This window comes from Glycine soja, chromosome 12 (assembly GCF_004193775.1).
Source record: "Glycine soja cultivar W05 chromosome 12, ASM419377v2, whole genome shotgun sequence".
Taxonomy (NCBI): Eukaryota; Viridiplantae; Streptophyta; class Magnoliopsida; order Fabales; family Fabaceae; genus Glycine; species Glycine soja.
The window spans coordinates 4,389,927-4,410,431 of record NC_041013.1 but is presented as its reverse complement, the minus strand read 5'-3'; the positions used below and the strand labels follow the sequence as shown (position 1 = coordinate 4,410,431).

The 20,505-nt window shown below is 33.3% G+C and overlaps 2 protein-coding genes, 1 long non-coding RNA gene and 1 pseudogene across 5 annotated transcripts; 3 read left to right on the top strand and 1 right to left on the bottom strand.

Annotated features, from left to right (window-relative positions):
• Positions 1 to 3,319: 3,319 nt before the first annotated feature.
• Positions 3,320 to 6,332, top strand: LOC114379391. Its single transcript, XR_003659479.1, has 2 exons — positions 3,320 to 3,960; positions 5,816 to 6,332. It is a non-coding gene; the product is annotated as an uncharacterized LOC114379391 (long non-coding RNA).
• A 1,949-nt stretch (positions 6,333 to 8,281) lies between these two features.
• LOC114380550 (transcription factor PCL1-like) lies at positions 8,282 to 11,154 on the top strand. 3 transcript variants are annotated; one of them, XR_003659763.1, is made up of 3 exons: positions 8,282 to 9,564; positions 10,512 to 10,689; positions 10,861 to 11,154. XR_003659763.1 is itself a non-coding variant. In XM_028339660.1 (2 exons), the coding sequence occupies exon 1, from the start codon at positions 8,635 to 8,637 to the stop codon at positions 9,553 to 9,555; it is 921 nt and encodes a 306-aa protein (XP_028195461.1). In that variant the 5' UTR covers positions 8,282 to 8,634; the 3' UTR covers positions 9,556 to 9,564; positions 10,512 to 11,044. The 3 variants fall into 3 exon arrangements, 1 of the variants encoding a protein (XP_028195461.1); XR_003659762.1 differs by having other exon boundaries at positions 10,512 to 10,775; XM_028339660.1 differs by having other exon boundaries at positions 10,512 to 11,044.
• An 823-nt stretch (positions 11,155 to 11,977) lies between these two features.
• LOC114380288 lies at positions 11,978 to 13,954 on the bottom strand (annotated as a pseudogene).
• Positions 13,955 to 17,947: 3,993 nt separating this feature from the next.
• On the top strand, positions 17,948 to 20,197 carry LOC114380054 (polycystic kidney disease protein 1-like 3). The gene is made up of 4 exons (XM_028338965.1): positions 17,948 to 18,032; positions 18,503 to 18,787; positions 18,886 to 19,866; positions 19,981 to 20,197. The coding sequence occupies exons 1-4, from the start codon at positions 17,948 to 17,950 to the stop codon at positions 20,031 to 20,033; spliced, it is 1,404 nt and encodes a 467-aa protein (XP_028194766.1). The 3' UTR covers positions 20,034 to 20,197.
• The last annotated feature ends 308 nt before the right edge of the window (positions 20,198 to 20,505 follow it).

Below are 20,505 nucleotides of genomic sequence, written 5' to 3'. Positions count from 1 at the left end.
TTTTTTTTTATATTAGATATGGGGTTTTATCAAATCAAAATGTTAGGAGGTTTAGCTTATCTTGACCTTTCTTAAACTCAATTATGGCGGCATAAACAAGGTCTTCTTGACTTGTTTAAGAAAAAAAAAGCAATGCAAAACAGGTTTCTAGTTACTAATGGCTTTCACCGAATCATCTTCCTCAGTGCACTTCTAGTCTCTACGTCTATTTAGTTAGATAATTTCTCCTAAACCAGACGATAGTATTAGTAGTTTAGTAGGAGAAATTATTAGGTGCGATAATCACTAGAGTCCAGGATTGTACTCCACCTTACATGGAAAAGCATATTCGTGTTTTGCTAGCATCGCATTAATTGATCCTAACTTAGTATCCTATTCCCATCCAGTAAAAGATTTGAAGTTATATCTGTGAGCTTTTAGTTTTTTTATTTTGTGGCACTTGTATCTTCCAGGGACATCAAATAAACAACGTTATCTACTACTTTTTGTTTATTTATTTATTTTTAGATTTGATGAGTTTTATAATCGCAATACCAGGTGGTACAAGCCAACTTGCATATTGAACAATGCAAGTCTTGACACTAACTTACAAGCCATTGTTTTCCACGAATATTACAAGACCGTCAGCACATTTAAATATTGAATACTATATTAATTAATGTCTTAAAAAGATGATTACAATAAATTTGTATGCTGAACGACTTTTTAAAAATTCTTTCAATATGATTTTAAATATACACTTAGTTAATTGTTTTTTTCTTTTGACGACAGAAAGATCGGATATATTATTCAATATTCAGTGGAATTGGCAAAGGTCACTACATCTGATAGTAAAAACTAAAAAGAGGATATTTGATGGGGATAATCATATCAGCATTTGGTTAATTTTTTTTTTTTTTTATCTTTCAATTAACAAATTGGGACAGTATGCATACATTAAAACGAAAACAAATAATTAACACTATTTTATTTCGATATAAATTACAACGTACTCGTGAAGAAAGAAGTCTTTTGAGAATATAATCTTGTAAAAAAATGCTAACAATAAATTCTAGATTAAAACTAGATAAAATATTTATTTATTTCAATATATATATTATTTTTTTTACTTTTGATATTAAAAATGGATGCATGATACACTAAATGTTTTCTTTTGTTGTTTATTTTCCAATTGATAAAGAAAAACCTTAGTGTCGTGTCATTATGTTTTACTGTATTTATTTTGTCTTTTTGACTATGATTGTGCAATTTGATATCAATTTTACTAAACTAGTATGTATATTAAAAAACTGTAATCTCGGATGGGCTAAGTCATATGTAGGATATGGAATTTCAAAGGGCTAAGTCATACACTTTTTGACTATGATGCACGGGACAATTCGTTTCTCTACATTTTTTTTTTCTTTCATTTCTTACAAATCAAACAAATCGACATCTTCTTTTATATCAACAACAAATAAATCTGTTTAAATAAATTTGAATTAAGGAATCTTTTCTACTGTTAATGTCAAATCTAATCAGGATATGAAACCATATCTTGATTAACAACAACATTACACATTAATGTTTGAGATATTTATATTATCTAACTGTGTAATTTATATTTTATTCTTTATCTCTTTTTATTCTAGTGTGTGATAGAATGATAATTTATTTCATCTATCTGTGTTATTATTTTCATGTTTATTTATGAACCAATTCCCTAATGATATCAACTTTTATAATACTTAAATTTATAACTTATTTATTGTTATTCAAAACTTATTTATTTAATGTTATGCTCTTAATTTAAAAAATAATTTTTGATTAAATCTTATATTATTTATACATTAACAAATTTGAGAAACCAATCGAATTATGCACCAATTACATACAAGTAATTTCTGAAACCAAAGCACTCATTCATTGTCATTAACTTTTCTTTGTGCTTAGAGCATTTTAATGAGAATTTCTTCAAAGATTTCTTAAGTGAAAAAATTATTTTTTATAGTTTTTTTTCATTAAAACAAATTTATGTAATAGAGAGAGTTTTTTAAAAATAAGATATATATTTTCTATGAGAAATGATAAAAAAAATTACTTCTTAATAACAAAAAATAATAATATCATTATTAAGTAAAAATAAAAATAATATAAAAGTGTGAATTCTTTGAAAAAAATTTATTATTAAAATAAAATTATATATAAATTTCTTTGCCATAATATAACACTATAAAAATTGAAAAACTCACGAATAGAAAATTATTATGAGTCCCATGGCGTCCTATGATTCTCTGTCACCTTGATTCATCATAGAAAATAATGCGTTCTGTTGTGTTCTGAAAACCAAAACCAATCACCACCGTTTCTTGAATCACCCCTCCAGCTGTCTGCCTCAACTCAAGCACTTGCTTTCGGCTTTTGGAAACTTTACGCATTCTCTTCTTTTTTTCGCCTAAAAAGAAAAAGCTCCAAAAGGATCTTTTCTTGTTGACATAATAGGACAAGACAACACGTCTTTCCCAAAGGTACCTTTTTTTTAATGATTTTTTCATTTTATGCATGAATACACCGAAATAAAAATAATAAATTTTTTCAAAAAAAAATTAAAAATATTTTGAAAATATATTTAGCATTCCTAATTTCCTATGTAGTGTACTATTGTATTTTTTTTCATGTACTATTGTAAAACTTGGCCCCCCTCCCCCTCTAATGACTACTCTAATGACTAATACGAATGATGATCATAGAATCAGTGAGTAGTATTCGGCCGTGGACATCGGTCAAAAGAGTAAAAATCTTTAGCATTTAATCCATTTATGATATTTACACTATTATTTTTACATTTATAGTTGGCATATATAACTGAAAATAAGTGCTGAACAAAATTACTAATATTATTTCTATTTATTTTTCATTAAATAAAACTATTAACTAATTTTAAATATTTTGTATTTATATGTCTATAATGTATAAAAAATGTTATACAAGATATAAAGAAATTGTATGATTTTTTTTTATCGGCTCTTGACTATAATAAGAAATAAGGTTATTTGCTAGTTATTAGAATGTCTTTTAAGTTGATAGTAACCTTTTGCAAGTGGCATAACTATATAACAATATAAATTATTCTAATTTTTAATAAAATTCTAATATATTATCTAAATGATTGGTTGAAAATACATATTGGAGTGGCTAAAAGATAATAGATAATAACTGTTCATCCCACTTGCTCACAATTAGCTAACTTCTTATTTCAATTTCAATAACCAACAAACTCTTATAAATAACTTATAAATAAGGGGTATACTATTATAAATAAGAAGATACACTACAAGTAAAAATATCTTATAATTCTAATAACACTTACTATGCAAGTATCACCCTCACCGCGGGCCCGGAATATTGAGTAAGAGATCAGATTGCTGATAAAGATCGGTCTGAACACTTCAAAATCTGATAAGAACATTTGGTATTCACTGTGGGATCGAGATAAATTTTCTTCGACACAACCAACATAATCGATTAACTAACTTAACAGTGTCATCAGCAAGAAATCAAGGGGGAGTATTTTATCTACCTTCAAAGTAGTTGTTCGCAATACATTCTTTTATTAAATTTTATCTTGGCATCAATTTTCGACCTTAATATTTTCGTTCAAATTCATAGTTTACAAGCAGGAACCTTAATTCAGACTTGCATAGTAGAGATGCTAATCACGCCTGAGACCAAAATGGGCAAGCATCCTGTGCAACACTATCAAGAATTCGGCCTATATATTGAAGCGAATGATGTCGCTGCACCACCAAAATGCAAAGGAACCCATAATGACCCTATCAAGGCAGAAGTTAAATATGCGGAACGATGGCATGACGAGTTTGGTGGAAGCATGTATTGGGTGGAACCGAAGTGGCGTAGATATAGGTTTAAACTGATTCGCGTCTTCTCACAATACCTCTAGGTAAACTCCAAAGGGCCGAGGTATGTTATATCACGAGTATAAATATAAGTATCATACTACAATATCTTTTTTATGATAAAGATGTGGCATATAAAGAATTTCTCTTACCTTTTCATCCTACATCTTTGAAAATTTTGTATAACTGTGCAAGTTAACAATATAAAAGTTCTTTTGCTTGAAAGAATTATGTCAAAGTGACCAACTTCTCTATTTATAATTTAGATACACTAATGATCCTAGTTCCCCTCCACACCCGCAGTTTCATCCTCGTTCATAAAATTTAATAGTTATTATGTTTTCTTCACATAATATAACATGATAGCAACATTTTCATGACTTTAACGTTGGCTCTGTGTCTTTAACATTTAGAAGATGCTATTTATAATATTTAGCACTTAACAACTATAAGATTCTGACTGGGAAGTGCACATTAGTGTAATGGTCAAAAAGGGTGGTACCTCATTATAGGTGAATTTCTACACAGCACATGTACCCTTTCATGTGTAAGGCTACTTGTCATTAAAGAAGAGAAAAAAAAATTCCATATTCCATAATTAACTCTTCATATTGCTTCTCGCCCATTGTACTTATTGACAATACTTGAGTGCGCATTAGAAGCTTTTACATTTTAAGTTTGGTATACTGAGAAGTGTAACTGATATCTGTTTCACACTACTATTGCTTATAGATATTGAGATTTTGCCTTAATATTTATGAACAACTTAGACACATATTACTTTGAAAAATATGACGAAAATTAGTTAATACCAATCTGCTATACATAATGATACAAATAATTCATTTGAAAACAACACCTGCAATGATTCTAAGTCATATATTTCCATAGGCCACACTTTCTACTTGTGTCAATCATGTCCTCCGTATCCCAATCAAATTAGAAGCCCCTTTCACATAACTAATCACACCATCTTTTCCATTAGTTTAAGCTTATCCATCATGGATATATCGCTCACTTTTTTTACTGTGCTATCTAATATTCTAATTCATTATTAAATGCTCTTAGCGTTTCATGTGAAAAATATCATGTGGGTGACTAGGAAATGTAGTTCAACATCTGGCATAAATGTATATGTATCTATACATACATTAGAAGTTTGGAACAATTACGCTTTCTTTATATGCTGGCATAAATGAATAGTGATTTTCTCATAAATGGATAGTGATTTTCTCCTGAACAGAGACATGGTTTATCCCTATTGAGCAAAGGCATGATTTATTGATATAGACGTGTTACTAAGTATTCATACATGTAACTGATATAGAAAGATGAATACTAGAAATCTAGAGGACCTTTATATGCTTTTTGTCTGATACGATATTGACAAAGAAAACATTTTGTAAAACACCTCTCTATTTCTATCCTGAAACTTTTCCTGTCAACTTCAATTGAAGAACTGTTTTCCTTATGATGTTAGAGGTGGCATTGACTCGTTGAAGTTTCTATGTCACCTAACCCAGCAGTGCTGGAGTATCTACTAAAGTACCCGAGTGAAGAAGAGCTTTTTAGAGAATATTTTCAGAGAATAGAAGCCCCTTTCACAGAACTAATCACACTGTCTTGATATTGAAGAATCTTTATCAGTTCATGCTTATCCATCATGGTTCTATCTCTCTTACTTTATTTACTATATTGTCTAATTCTCTAATGCACACATGCATATTGGTTGTGATCCCTAGTCTTACTCTTAGGTCTCATGTCTTTACCATGAAATATAGTTCAACATCTGGCATGATAATATATATCTATACATACGTTAGATCAATTATATTTTCTTCATATATAGGCATGATTTGCTATTTGAACATGATCAATTTTCCTTCTTACAAAAAGAACATTGATTTTCTCATGAACAGAGACTAGAGATCTAGATGATCTTTACATAAATTAAAACAGACACAACAACAGCATTCGGGCACTGAAAGAATGACTCCCACTATCCAGCTGGTTAGTGCCAACGATTGTAGTTTATGACAAACACTTAGGAAAGCCTTAAGCAACATATCCTATATATCTGGAGACGCAAGCAACACAGGGAAAATGGGCTTTCATTTTATACACAAATTGATGATTCTTTATTGATTCTCCTATGACATTCAATTGATGGACGAAAGGATGCTTGCTTGAAGGAGGGTGATTGAGTCTTTTACTGCTTGTTCAGTTTGTATTTTTGTTAATGTGATCAATTAACTTTGGCACAACATGCTTGTTGTCTGGGGTGCGACCGTGAGTGTGACATGAAAGGTACAAGATTAAAAGGTACACTGCTATTTTCTTACAACAATGTGATTGAGTGACACCATTGTGGAATTTCCTAAAGATCTGGTCTTCTATCTTGACAATAAAGTTCCACAAGGTTTTATGTATTCCTAATCTCTTATCTTATCGAGAATTGATTTTGTTATACTAGGGAACATAGACACATTATGAATTAGTTGACAAGAGTACTAGTTGACAAGAGTACTCAACTTTCAAACATTATCTATTGAAAAGCAATATCTTATTGTAAATGACTAAGGAAAGTCCCTTATACAATTAATGTGATGTCTCATATGTGTGCTGTATTAAGGAGATATTTAATATTTCAATGTAATAATTACATCATGATATCATACTATATCATCATAGTCATGTTACTGTAGAATTCATTTCATATTTAAATTTGTGAATATCTAATCTAATGGTGAAATTAGGTAAATTAACTGTTCAATTTTTTTCTAATATTGGAAGGACATATTGGTGATATATTTTTTGATTTACACTTCTGAATTATTCATGCAATACTATATTTCTGATTTATCCATATACTATTATCTGTCTTCAATTCTAAACAAAACAAAAGTAAAAGAAAGATAGAGGAATAAGGTTGAACTCTAACGTGAGAAATAAGGTTGAATCTTAACATCTCAAAGGTCGATTTTGAGCCTTCACATTTCTCAAAAATTGAGTCTCAGCTTCACATTTTTCAAAGGTCGAGTTCGAGCCTTCACGTCTCTCAAAGGCTAAGTTCGAACCTCATATTTTTCAAAGGTCGAGTTCGAGCCTTCACTTTTCTCAAAGTCCGAGTTCAAACCTTCACTTTTTTCAAAGGTCGAATTCGAACCTTCACTTTTCTCAAAGGTCGAGTTCGAGTCTCACATTTCTCAAAGGCCGAGTTCGAACGTTTACGTTTCTCAAAGGCTGAGTCCAAGTCTCACATTTCTCAAATGTCAAATTCGAACCTTCACTTTCCTCAAAGCCCGAATTCTAACCTTCACTTTTTCTCTTTGTTATCACTTGACTCATTTTAAAAAAACCTATTATTCATTACTTGTTTTAACCAGTAAAATGATTTTCAAAAACTATGACTATATAAATCTATATCATTAGTCGTTTAAACTTTTAAGGATAACTACAAGTTTATAATTATGTCTAAACAAAAAATGAACGCTTCCTTTACTCTATAATAAAAAAAATGATTTTAATATTTTTCAATGAGAATTAACATATACGTATTGCCTGTTTGTACGCTACTCAAGTATAATGAGTTACACTCTTAAAAAAAAGTATACTGACTTATAATTAATTGATTATTACCATTTTTAGTTTGAAAAATAAACTTGAAATTGCACGAATGGTTGGCCGGTATAGTTGGTTTAAGATAAAAATTAGCATATTTGGTATTGATGGCATAGCATCAACAAAATTGTCTTTAGTTGAATTTCTAAAAATTCTTTATTAGCATGCGCTTAAGGTTATGTCATGTCAATTTCTTTAATGGATGATATTAGAAATTCTTAAGATTAAAACCAATTAAATTAGATCCCATAACATATAATCTACAAGTTTAATATATATATAAAAAAAATTAATCATCAATTGAATTCCTAGATTATTTTAAATAATTCAATTTAATCTTAAATTTTTAAAAGATTCAAATTGATCTTAAAATTCTTAAAAATTTGAGAAATAAAATGATTTTAAATAAAAAAAAATTAAAAATCAACTTAAATCTTTTAAAAATAATTAAGAGAAAAAAATTAAACTATTTAAAATAATTTAGGGTGTGAATTGATAATTAAACCATAAAACAATTAAGTATATGAATCATTGGTCCCAGTGGCACTTGGGCAAGGCGGAGGCACGTGTGTTTCGTTTCATATTAAGCGAGCGAGCGAGGTGGTAAAAAAACATTAAATCCCGAAAGTACAAATAATAAAGAAAAGAAGAAAGATAGAGATATTTAGAGGATAAAAAAATATCTGGCTAAGTCGGCCACGTAGGCACCACCCCAACACCCATCTGGAATAAGATATTGCACTTTTTCTCTCCTTTTCACAATTTCCCCTAATTTAGAAAGAAAAAAGAATTAGCAGCATTATTTCATTCATCTTTCTTTACTCACTTTTCTTGTCGCAACCACACACCCACCGCTGAATCTCCCGAAATATCTTCACAACACAAGAAATTCAATTTGTGTTTTCTTTTCCTTCTCTTCTTTCTATCTATCCAAATCCAATTCCACGCTCCTTAATTTATTTATTTGTTTCTCTTCGGATCCAAATTCAATACCATAACCGTTTCAGTTTCAGTTTCACATATATATCCCTGTCTCTGTTTGGGTTAGGGACATAGAAGAGTGTGTGAGAGACGGTTATATATTTTTTTATTTTTTTTTACGGTTACAACTAACTGAATGGGGGAAGAGGTGAAGACGAGCGAGTACGACGAAGAGCGCGTGATGGAGTGGGAGATGGGTCTCCCAACCGCCAACGATCTCACGCCTCTCTCCCAGCCGCTGATCCCGCCGGAGCTCGCTTCGGCCTTCAGCATCTCGCCGGAGCCCCACCGCACCCTCCTCGAGGTCAACCGCGCCTCGCGCAACACGCTCTCCACAATCCGCGGCGGCGGTAGCGTGCACCAGGCCTTCTCCTCCAACAACAACAACAACCACCACTACGACGGCGACGGAGACGTCGGCGACGAGGAGGAGTACGACGACGCCGATCGCGACGGCTCGGGGTCAGATTCCCGGAAGCAGCGGAAGATCGACTGCGGCGTGGCGGAGGAGGCGGACTCGGCGGTGAGGACGGAGACCTCGGCGGAGCGAACGGCGGTGAAGCGGCCGCGGCTGGTGTGGACCCCGCAGCTTCACAAGAGATTCGTGGACGTGGTGGCGCACCTCGGGATCAAGAACGCGGTGCCGAAGACGATTATGCAATTGATGAACGTGGAAGGGTTGACCCGCGAGAATGTCGCGAGCCATCTCCAGAAGTATCGTCTCTACCTGAAACGGATGCAGGGCCTTTCGAACGAGGGCCCTTCTTCTTCGGATCAGTTATTCGCTTCCACAGCTGTGCCTCAGAGTTTGCATGACTCTGCTCCTCCCAGTGCCCATAGCAATGGCCATGGTCATCTCCCTGTTCCCATGATGTCCATGCCATATCCCCCTCCCATGATGTCCATGCCATACCCCCCTCCCATGATGTCCGGCATGCCCCATGCCCATGGCCACATGGGCATCCCCATGCCTAATTCCTCCGCCACCTCAGCTTACCATCCTTATAACATGTTGCATCAAAGGGATTGGCCTCACCTTGCTCCTAATGATAAATGAACCTCCAAGGTCAGCCATCACCATCATATGGAAAGTCAATTGTTTGAAATTTGAATTGAATACAATGTTATAGAAGGTGCTATATGTTTAAATTGGTTCACTTGAGAGAGAATTGAATGCTTTGTTTTCTGTATGGCTTGTTGATTACTTGATTATGTTAGAAGTAGGATGAGCAATTAGCATGTTGCTGCTAATGATAAATGAACCTAAGGTCAGCAGCAATCACTATCCTATGCAAGGTCAATCAATTAGTGGTTTGAATGCTCTGTTGAAGAACATGTTATTTGTTTTAATTGCATTTGGCAGGAGATCGAATTGAATAGCATTTTCTATGTGGCTTGTTCATTGTGTTAGAACTAGGAGGAGTAATAAGCACATTTGTTTGCTCTGTCGAGGTACTGATTGTTTATGACATCATCTTTATAGCAAATGATTGATGATTGATTAGTGGTTCGCTTGGTAGAGAAATTATTACATGGTTAAAAATACTGTTTGCTCGGACAATCTGCACGTATGACAGATAACCAATTATTAACTCTTTTTTTCGAAAATTGAAAAGTTCGGTTATGTATGTGTGTCACAAGAGAAATTTAGCTGAGACTATGAACACGTGGTCTTGGATCATGTATTAATTTCTCTTCTATGTGATTCACAAGTTATCCATCTGTCTGTGATGCAGTGGAATGATGAAATAGCTTTATGTTGTTCGAAGTGATTTTTGAGGGTAGTAATATTTGCTGTTTAATGTTGAAAATGTATTTCATTGGATCTTCCTGTGATACTTTCTTTTTCCTTTAGGAGGTTAGATATTTGTATCTTCTTTTGAATTCATATTGTCATTTGATTGCCTAGATTCTTAGACATTCTTGGACATTGTTGGTGGTTGATTGTGTTTTTAATACCACTAAATTTACTTTTATGGCTGTGAAAAGATAGTAATGTGTTTTCTTTTGTAGATTCAAAGGCTTGATTATTGGTGGTGTAGCTTTCTGAGAAGGCAGGAGCTACATTGATGATTACCTTGTAATTCACACAAATGGATTATTGAGGAAGTATATGAACAATACTATATGGAGCTAGATTACAATCTGAATCAGTAGTGTGTAACCCTGTGGGAGATTTACAAACATATTGGTACACATCTCTAATTCCTGTCACCTAATTGTATGACGAGAATTCTGGCTTATTTCTTCTGGTCTGCCTAGACAGCTGATTCTAAAGTTAATTCTTAACTAGTTCTCTGATTCATAAATTATAGATTCTATTATATTGTGTAATCCTGAATGTGTTAACTCTCTTTTTCAGAACCATTGAATAAAAGAAAGACCGAACAACAGACAGGAAACATTTATTGGTTGCTCTGGCATTAAATATTTTTCTTTATCTTATACCTCTTGATCATTATTTCCTTTGAAAGAGATGTTCAATTTTTTTGAATTGGGTGCTGTAGGTTATCATGTTAAAGAAATGTTACACTGGGAGTTTAACCCATAACGCGATTCACGCGTCTCCTTTTACCTGTAGAATTTCAACTTGACTTGCTGACTTTTTGGTGGTAATGAACAAACGTCAACCATCCTATGGTTTAATCGATTTAAAGAGTCTGCCCTCTTACGATCGAGAAAGGCAAAAATCTATTTTGAGCGAAATAAATAGGAGTTTGGGGAAGATCGATATTCTAAAGTTTTTTACTTCTTGGGCAACTTATCATTATACTATTGAACCCGTTCATCTTAAGAAGTGGATAAGGCTTATTTAAGTTTGTAAATTCTCTAATTTGCTTTGCGAATTGAATTTCTTAAGGAAATGTTAAAAAGTAGCTAAAAGATTCAAATCACAAGGGGATCTAGTTGGAGGTCAATTAAAGGAAACATGAATGGATTAAAAGAAATGGCACCCTATGCCAACATCCCCCTTTAAATAAATAAAAAAGAATAATGGCGGTCTTGGAGTCATTCACAAAGGCGCAAATGCCTCTAGTGGATTAGGTTTCTTGGAGAAAATATAAAGTTTTAGGTTCTCCTAGCAATGCTTTAAATATAAAAAATGGATCACAAGTCGTTTTCGCCTGAAAACAAAACTTGGTGAAGAATGAAGCAAATTATTCGTTATATGTTTTCAAGAACAAAACTTGCTCCCGTCCTGCTTCACTCCTTTGCAAGTTTGTGATATGCAATTGAAGAACTTGTGCCATGTGTTGCGGGGTTTGTTTGAAAAGAAGTGGGGGTAAAATATTTTTTAATCACTTTTTTAAGTATTTAAATATACAAAATTACCTAAATAGGGTAGAGTTATTAAATAAACAGTAAATTTCACATTATTAGAGTTTCGCAAGTATTCTATATAATTAACATTTTGTTCCTAATGAGGAGGGGAATGAAATGAGATGAGATAAAATTAAATGAAATAGAATAAAGTTGCCATTGTCATATTTGGATTTTTACAATATAATAGAAAAAATGACTACCTCCATTCATACTACCCAAACTGGAGAAAAAGAAAAACTAAATGAAATGGAATTCTTTTCCATCACATCATATTTTAAACAATCCAAAGTATCGTCCAATTTCATTTCATTTCATTTATTTTAATTCTTTTTTTTTTCAACCAAAATATTGCCTAAGGGATGGAATGGAGTGGAATGACGCTTCCATTTCATCCAACACCTTTTTCTTTACCTCCAATTCGAAAGCTATGTATGGAGCTATCTATTCCATTATAAAATATATTAATCTAGACAATGGAATGGTACTATTCCTCTCCTTTATCTTCCTTCTCATCTCATCCCCTTCTACTCTATTGAATATCTAAAAAGGATGCAGACATATATCGATAAGATATTGTTGATGTCCAATGGTGCATCTTATGGATCTGTTGCCTCATGAGGAGCACAAAACGATACATCCAAAATTATCCTGTAGGTGTGTCATTCTCTTCATGAAGAAGCAAAACCTATGGCCTCTACCAACGTATAATGTTATAAATTTTCTATCCAACTCAAACCTTGATGTTTTCTGAGTTTTCCCTTCTTTATCCTTTTCTTGACCCTCTCAAACTTTCCCCGTTTCCCAGCATCAGAATATAGGCTGGAGAGCAGAAGACGGTTTGCAACACTCTCGGGCACTAATTCCATTAGATGCATAGCAGCCACTTCCGCAAGCTCCACATGCCCATGATTTCTACAAGCAGCCAGTTATGCACCCCACACAAATAAATCAGGTTCAATATAGGCATTGTCTTGATCATGCAATAAGCTTCGTCGAGTTTCCCTGCTCGACCAAGAAGATCTACCATGCATGCCTAATGCTCTAGCGGTGGTTCAATACTGTATTTTTCTTGCATAATCTTGAATAGCTTCTGCCCAAGTTCAATATCTCCAACATGACTGCATGCAGTGAGTGCTGCTGTGAAAGTTAAATGATCCAGCTTGGCTGCCCTTTCCTTTTCCATCTGATTGAAGAGTTCAATAGCTTCCTCGCAATACCCGTGATTCACAAAACCAAAAATGATAGAGTTCCACGTAACGTACGGTGTTCTTCTCTGGCATCCTACTAAACAAATTCCTCGCTTCAGAAATAAACCCACATTTTGCATACAAGTCAACCAGAGCACTCCTTCCATATATATCTCCCTCAACCCCGGTCACCAAAGCATAGCCATGAATCTATCTACGAACCCTAACTCTTGCTGCAGTAGCACAAGCAGGCAAAAGGGTGCTTATAGTAGCCGAAGTTGGGCAGCACCCATGACTCAACATTTGCTTAAACGTATCAAATGCTTCCTTATTACGAAATTTCTGCGCAAAACCAGACATAACAGAAGTTCATGATACAACATCAGGCTCCACTCCATCTGCAATCATCAACCTAAAAATCTCAAACACCATTCCTTGGTCACCCTTCTGCAAAAACCCAGATATCAAAGAGTTCCAAGTTACCACATTTGGCTTCAAACCCATCAACTTCATAGTTTCCACCAAACCCAGTGCCTCATTTGCAGCACCCTATTGAACATACCTAGCAACAACAGCATTTAGAGTTACAGTGTCTTTCACAGTCATCCCATCAAACACCTTGCGCGCATCCTCAACTTTCTCACACTTGGAGTACATAACAATCAAAGAACTGGACACAAACGAATCAAATTCGAACGAACACTTCAAAATGAAGCCGTGTATTTTCTCTCCGGTGATTCGATCCCCGACGTGGCCGCGAGTTTTGAGGAAGCTGGGGATGACGAATACGTAGTTGGGCGTAAGCCCTTGAACGGATTGCATCTCAGAGAACACGGCGAGAGCGTGATCGTAGAAGCCGCAGCGAGCGCAGGAGCCAATGAGATCGATCCAGCGGCGAACATTTGTGGTGGGAATTTTGTCGAAAAGTTTCCGCGCGTGGGAATTTAAATGGTTTTATTTTAATCTCTTATGTTTTTAAATGATTTTTTTTGTTACTTAATTTGGTTTGAGTTTCATACTTTAAATTTACAAAATTATACATTCTTAAATTACTCTTTGTGTGATAATATGTTGTTAAATTCTTTAAGTGTTTTTTTGCTTTTTATTTTTCGCTTTTCCCTCACTCTTCCTTTCAAATTCTTCATTAATGGGTTTTTTTCTCTCTCTCACCACATTCAATTAGAGTTCGATTTGATGGGCACGAATATTTGTGCTGAGAGTTTTTCCTAGACTGATAGATCCCATCATGGATCAACAAAATTTATGATTTAATTTCTTCAAGATTTCTTTAAATTTTATTTCTGACGAACTCATTCTTTATTATTTAGTTTTTACCATTAAGCAAACATCATGTACATTTTCATCCTACAAATAATTTAAGGTTATGTCTTTTCGACATTTGCAGGACTTGAGTAATAAAAATGAAAATTTCCTTAAAGTTATGATCCTTTTTCTTTAGTAAAAAAATCATAGTCAACATAAAAATTTTATGCACAATAAAAAAAGAAGTTATTACTTTTTCATTCTTATCTATGAAGTATGAGCCACTTAAAAGCAATAGGATCCTGAGTAAGGGTGAAAATGAGCCGAGCAGTTTGTTAAGGGCCTTTGGTTTGGCCTATCTATGGCTCGGCTTGTTTACTATGAAGACCAAGTTCAAGCTTTTTAAAAAGTCTTTTTCGATAAAAAGGTCAAGCCCAAGCTATAAAAAAAGTTCGTTAAGCTTGACAAGTCGACCTGTTTAACTAACAATAATAATAATTTTTTTTTTATCAAATCTTATCTTATCCAAATTTTATTCCATCTAGATTTTATTTCGTCCAGATTTTATTTTATCCAATCTTATCTTATTTTGTACAAATTGTATTTTATTTCGTTTATGGGCTTGGACTTAAAATAGATTTTTAAACTGTGGGGCTGAGGACCTAATCCATACGTTTTTTTAATATTATGCTCTTTTTATTTTCTTTTGATATACTTTATGCTTTAACGACTTGAATTCAATATGATTTTGTTTATCAATTATTTTTGGATTTGTACATTACTTATACAAAATTTTATAAGTTTCTTTTTTTAGTTAGTATTTCACTAGGTCTTAAAATAATTAATTAATCAAAGATATCTTTAAACAAGCTTTTAAATAGGCTCGTGGTCAAGCCAGGTTTTTATGTAAGCCGAGTCGAACCTTAAAAAAAAAAGTCTATGACAGGTAATGAGTCAAGCTCAAGCCTTACGCCTTACGTATTCAACTCAAGCCGAGCTCAAGCCTAGTAAAGCTTGGCTCATTTCCACCCCTAATCCTGAGGGAGGTAGCCATGGGCCCTAATCCTTCTCCCTTGATATTTCTTATGTATATGCATATGTATTTTTAAGTTGGTTAATTTAAAAATATGTAAAATTAATTTTATATGATATAAAATAATGATGGTTAAGGTTAGATAGTGTAAAATTGTGAAAAATAATTTTGTTTGTTGTAATTGTGACAACTAAAAAAAAAAAAAGAGGCAATCTTTGCCTCTGTAATTTTTTAAAAATAAAAATAATAATAATGGATAGTTTTTAGGATAATGGGATGTGGATTGGTGGAAGAGAGAAGTTATAGGGATAGAAAAAGATTGTTATAAGGGTAAAATAGGAAGATAAATAAGGACACCAAAACATTTTATTCCTTTTATATATATATAGTTATTGGTGATTAAGGTGATAACTAATTAAATTATATAAAATTAATTATGTATTTGTTATTATTAGATAACAGTTAAAATTATTATTATTTAAAATTAAAATTAATTTTAATTTTATGTGTAAAAATAGTAAATATTGTTAAAAAATATATTGTTTATTAAAAGTTAAACATTTAAAAAATTAAAAAGGAAGGGAAAAAAAAACACCTCCCTTTAATAAACTTCTAGACCCGTCCTTGCTTAAAAGTCATTTCGATGGAATTTGATTTTCTTATTTATAAGAATTGCATGCATGTAATATCTATTAAGTCATGTAATTTTGACAAATGTAGACATGGGACAAACATTATCCACGGATTGTCCAGCTTCACATTACTAGCATTGTTTCCATGGATATAAATTCATTCAATCTTCTTGATTTTTTTTTACAGATCCAATATTATTGATTAAATGGTCATGCAGTGATTTTTTTATTACGAGTTTGTTTCAATTATGGTGGAACACTCATCCCAAGTGTGAACTAAAAAGTTTGTTGTCGTGAATAAAATTTTTATCCAATTTTTTCTTTTCTTTTTCTTTCTTTTTTCTTCTTGGATAAGCAAGATATATAGTGCTTCCAATTAAATAGGTGGGCTCTCGCAAAAAAATGTGTATTGCTCTAGATAAGGTCTTAGTGTAAATTTGTATATTTTTTGTGCCTTTGAAAAACTCTACAAAACTCTTTAATTGGAAAAAAAATGTATTTTAAGTTTTCTTCTTTTTCTATTTTTCATGATAGCATCTTTTATTACCTTGGTGCCAAAGAGTAAGCATGAAGAGTAATTCATACTTATAATTAAACTCTTTCTCTTTTTTTTTTATTCTAAATTATCTTTTGATATAAATGAAAAGAAAAAAAAATTAACCTTGAAAATAATATTGTATGTCTTGAGTGCTTTTATAAAACTCAATCTTCAAAACAAAGGGACAAACCTCAAAATAACATTTTAATAATGATTTATTTAAGAACAAATCCATTTTATTGTTAAAATATTGTATCAAATGTTACCACATCAACTTTTTTTACTATCTTCATCTCTTAAAAATTAAAATATGTTTGTATAATAATATTATGACATATCTCTTCTCGCTCCCTAGCTCTAATTTAAACATTTAGAATATCAATCAATTAAAAGTTTGGGGTTTTGGGTACTTTACATTGTTTGATTGCAAAGTAACAGACACTTTCGGTTAACATATGTCATAATAATTAATTGTTTTGTCTCAAATTCAACCATAAAATGTTAATAATTTATTAAACATCAGGTAAAATTAATCGTGATAAAATTCTTGGAATAAAGTTTAATTCTCTAATTATGCATTAACGTGAATATATCAAATTTAATATTTTAAATTGGTGGGTTCCTTCAGAATATGTACGACGTATGCATAATGTACCACTTGATTTGATTTATAAATAATATTTTGTGGCTTTTTAAAATTTGAATGTAATCAAAGCACACGAGAGAGATAATATATAATAAAATAGTACAATATCTTACTCAACGTCTTAAATGCTTGCAATATCATGTTCAAATAAATTCTTGTAGACTATAAAAAAATTTATAAAAAAAAAGGTGAGTGAAGAAGTAAAGAGAAAAACAAACATGACATAGAACAAATGATAAAAAGTTGTGTTTGATTAACGTTGTCAGAGAAAAACAAACATGACATAGAACAAACATGACATAGAAGTAAAAGGATATGCCAGTAAATTTGATGTTATTTTATTTGTGTTGTTGACTGCCCATGAAAAAAATCCACATCAATCTTTATTTATTTACATATACAATTCTTATTGATATATGTTAGGAGTTGGTTTGTTTTTTCCTTAAAAGAATTTGAAATATTTGACTGATATGATATGCACTGTTGAGTTTCTTGATGTATCCACCTCAAAGTGGAAGAGGTTAACAGTTTTTCTCGTCCTGGCCTCGTCAAATTACTATTTTGGGGATGTGCTTATTGGTGAATTGTGATGTTTAATAGCAAGAAAATTTTTTAGTGTACACGTGTAGAAGAGGAGTCCATAGGGGGAACTCTAAGGTGTGGATTGGGGCCATTGATCATTGCGTAATGCAAGAATCCCGGAATGATCAATCGCATGAGCACGGTTCATTTTGTGTTAAATTTCTGCCTCTAATTGTCCACGGAAAGAACAAATATAAAAAGCAGAATTATTCCAATGTTGAGACAAATTACGAACAAAGAAAAAATGATTCAACTCAAACGCCCTCAGAGACATGTTGAAACTCCAACAACTCCCCCTACCATCCAAACCATGGAACAACTCCTCCGAGGTAATCCTTTGCTATCATGCTTCTTAATTGGCAAAGCCTAATTAAAGTTATGATATTAGTTACTAAGAAAAACGCACAATCAACCATGTACGTGTTGACATTATTTCCTTTAAAACTAAATTAGAATTCATGTTACATTGTCATTCAATATCAGAATGTTATCTATAGCTATTAATAAGGGTGATCCTTGATTTAGTCTCTATATCTTAACATATCAGTCCCTCAATTAATTCTGAAAACTAATACTTTACTATATTCAGTTAATCAGTTACAGCATCTCACATTAGTTATTTCCATTTCACCTCCATCCTTTCTCTTCTTGATATATATGATAAATTTATTAATTTTTATAATTTCTTATTAACTAATAATATAATAATCCTTTTAAAATGAAGTATTTTCTTTATTATGGTTTTGATTTGAATATCAAAGCCATAGAAAAATCATATTCTGATTTTTGGTAAGTTCAGCTGAAGAATCCTCCAAGTCTAAGCGGTCACCAACCTTCTCCTCCTCCTCCTCCTCCTCCTCCAACTCTTTTTCTCCATCTTCCCCTTTCTTCCAAAGGTTGAGGCACCATGACTCAGAAGAAGACCATGGCCAGAATCAGAAGAAATCAGTTCTCACCAAGGTGAAGGAGAAGGCCAAGAAACTTCGACACAGCCTCAGCAAGAGGAGACACGAGGACGGGAGCCCCACTAGTCCCTCATCCGGTGATGGAGTAGAAGAAGATGCTGAATACCTCGGAGCTCCTAGTAATAAACATCATCACACAACACCTCATTCATTAATTATCTCAAACATTTGCCTTTTGTTTCTCATGCTTAACAATTGTTTGTCTCAAAAATTTCAGTGTACAAATCGGAGAAGTCACCTCAAGGATACGAAGCAAATGCAAGGCAGCATTCAAGTCCAAGAGGAAATCCAGTATTCCCGGAGAAGCATGTGTTATCAAGCAGTGACAAACACGTGGTGGAACTAGATCATCAAGAAAAGACACTAAGCCGCTCCATATCTAAGAAAACAGCAACACAACCTGCAACAACAATCTCTTCTCCAAATGCTACCACTGCCACTACTTTTAATACTCATACAAATACTAATGCTCTTTTTGGTCCAAACAAGACAATGACTGAAACCGTAGCAAAGAAACCCACACCAGTTCATGTTCAAAAACCAGATGCAGCTCATATAACCTCCAAAATTCAAGACCGTACTGTGTCCAAACCCACAGAGCATCATGATCACCCTTCACCATTAACGGTTAAGACAGCTCGCAACACTTCTTTGTCCTATGCTGCTCCATGCACTCCCCCTGCAAAGTTACCCTCCGTTGTTGCTTCAAGCACTCTGGAAACTACACCGGCTTCAGTGACACCAGCTCCTTCGTCTGCTCCAGCATTTAGTGGGAAGAACACAAGTCCCACCGCGAAAATATGGGACAAGGGTGTGTCAATGAAAGAGTATTTGCTGAACAAATTGGAGCCAGGGGAAGATGAGAAGGCGCTGTCTCAGGTGATATCTGAAGCAATGAGTCCTAGGAGAACTCCCGGTGATGCAGGCGTGATGGAGAAAGTGAAAGAAGTTGTAACTTCTTTGCTCCGAACTGAGGAACCAACAAAATATGCAGACATGACTACTACCGCTACTGCTACCAGTACTACTACTCCTACTCGCATATCGCGTCAAAGCCCGGTATCTACCAACGCTTCCCGCATTTCATCTCAAATGTCAGCATCTACCAGTGCTTCTCGTCCTTCATCTGAAATGCCAGCATCTACCAGCGGTTCTCGTTCTTCATCTCAAATCCCAGAATTTTTCAACGCTCAACAAGGTAGCAATGTACCAATAACAGTTCATTAATTATTATCTCCTCTTCATGCAATGTCGTAATATTATATGTCTATCTGATAGCATTTGTATTGATCTCATCTGTCTAAAAATGCAGACTTTGCAGTGGGTGAGGAAGAAAACCATGGCCGAATTCTTCAGACAAATTGAAAGCTTCCATAACGTGTTTCCTACGTTTGTGTTAAACCTTTTTATGAATGTACTGTACCCGACAATTAGACTGGAAAGATAATTTCCGTATGTTTGTAAAATTAAAATTGTGTTGTATATTTGTATTACATTACATATTATACACATTGAGTTTTTTTTTGTTGCCATGGAATATTCTTAAGCTATGAGCATGAATAAGACACGTATTCTCTTTTTTCATACTCACCATTGTAAGCAGTTGCCTAGGATTTTGTATAGTTAAAAGTTGAATATGCTTAGATCAAATTGCCATACTCGATTTGTTGTTTTAGCTTGTGAATTTAGTGACGACTCAAGCAACATGAAGGGGCTACTTTCTAATCTACGTTTGGATTTAATTTGCTAGGTATCCTTATATAATCACACGGGCAAACTTATATTCAAATACAATGGATTAAAACTCCCACTAACCTTGTCATTATTTTTGTTTTCC

Excerpts from the sequence above, each read along its gene's own strand:
- LOC114380550 (XM_028339660.1), top strand. The coding sequence starts at position 8,635 with ATGGGGGAAGAGGTGAAGACGAGCGAGTACGACGAAGAGCGCGTGATG.
- LOC114380054 (XM_028338965.1), top strand. The coding sequence starts at position 17,948 with ATGATTCAACTCAAACGCCCTCAGAGACATGTTGAAACTCCAACAACT. Across the intron at positions 18,033-18,502 it reads CATGGAACAACTCCTCCGAG|CTGAAGAATCCTCCAAGTCT; the intron begins GTAATCCTTTGC and ends TGGTAAGTTCAG. Across the intron at positions 19,867-19,980 it reads ATTTTTCAACGCTCAACAAG|ACTTTGCAGTGGGTGAGGAA; the intron begins GTAGCAATGTAC and ends CTAAAAATGCAG.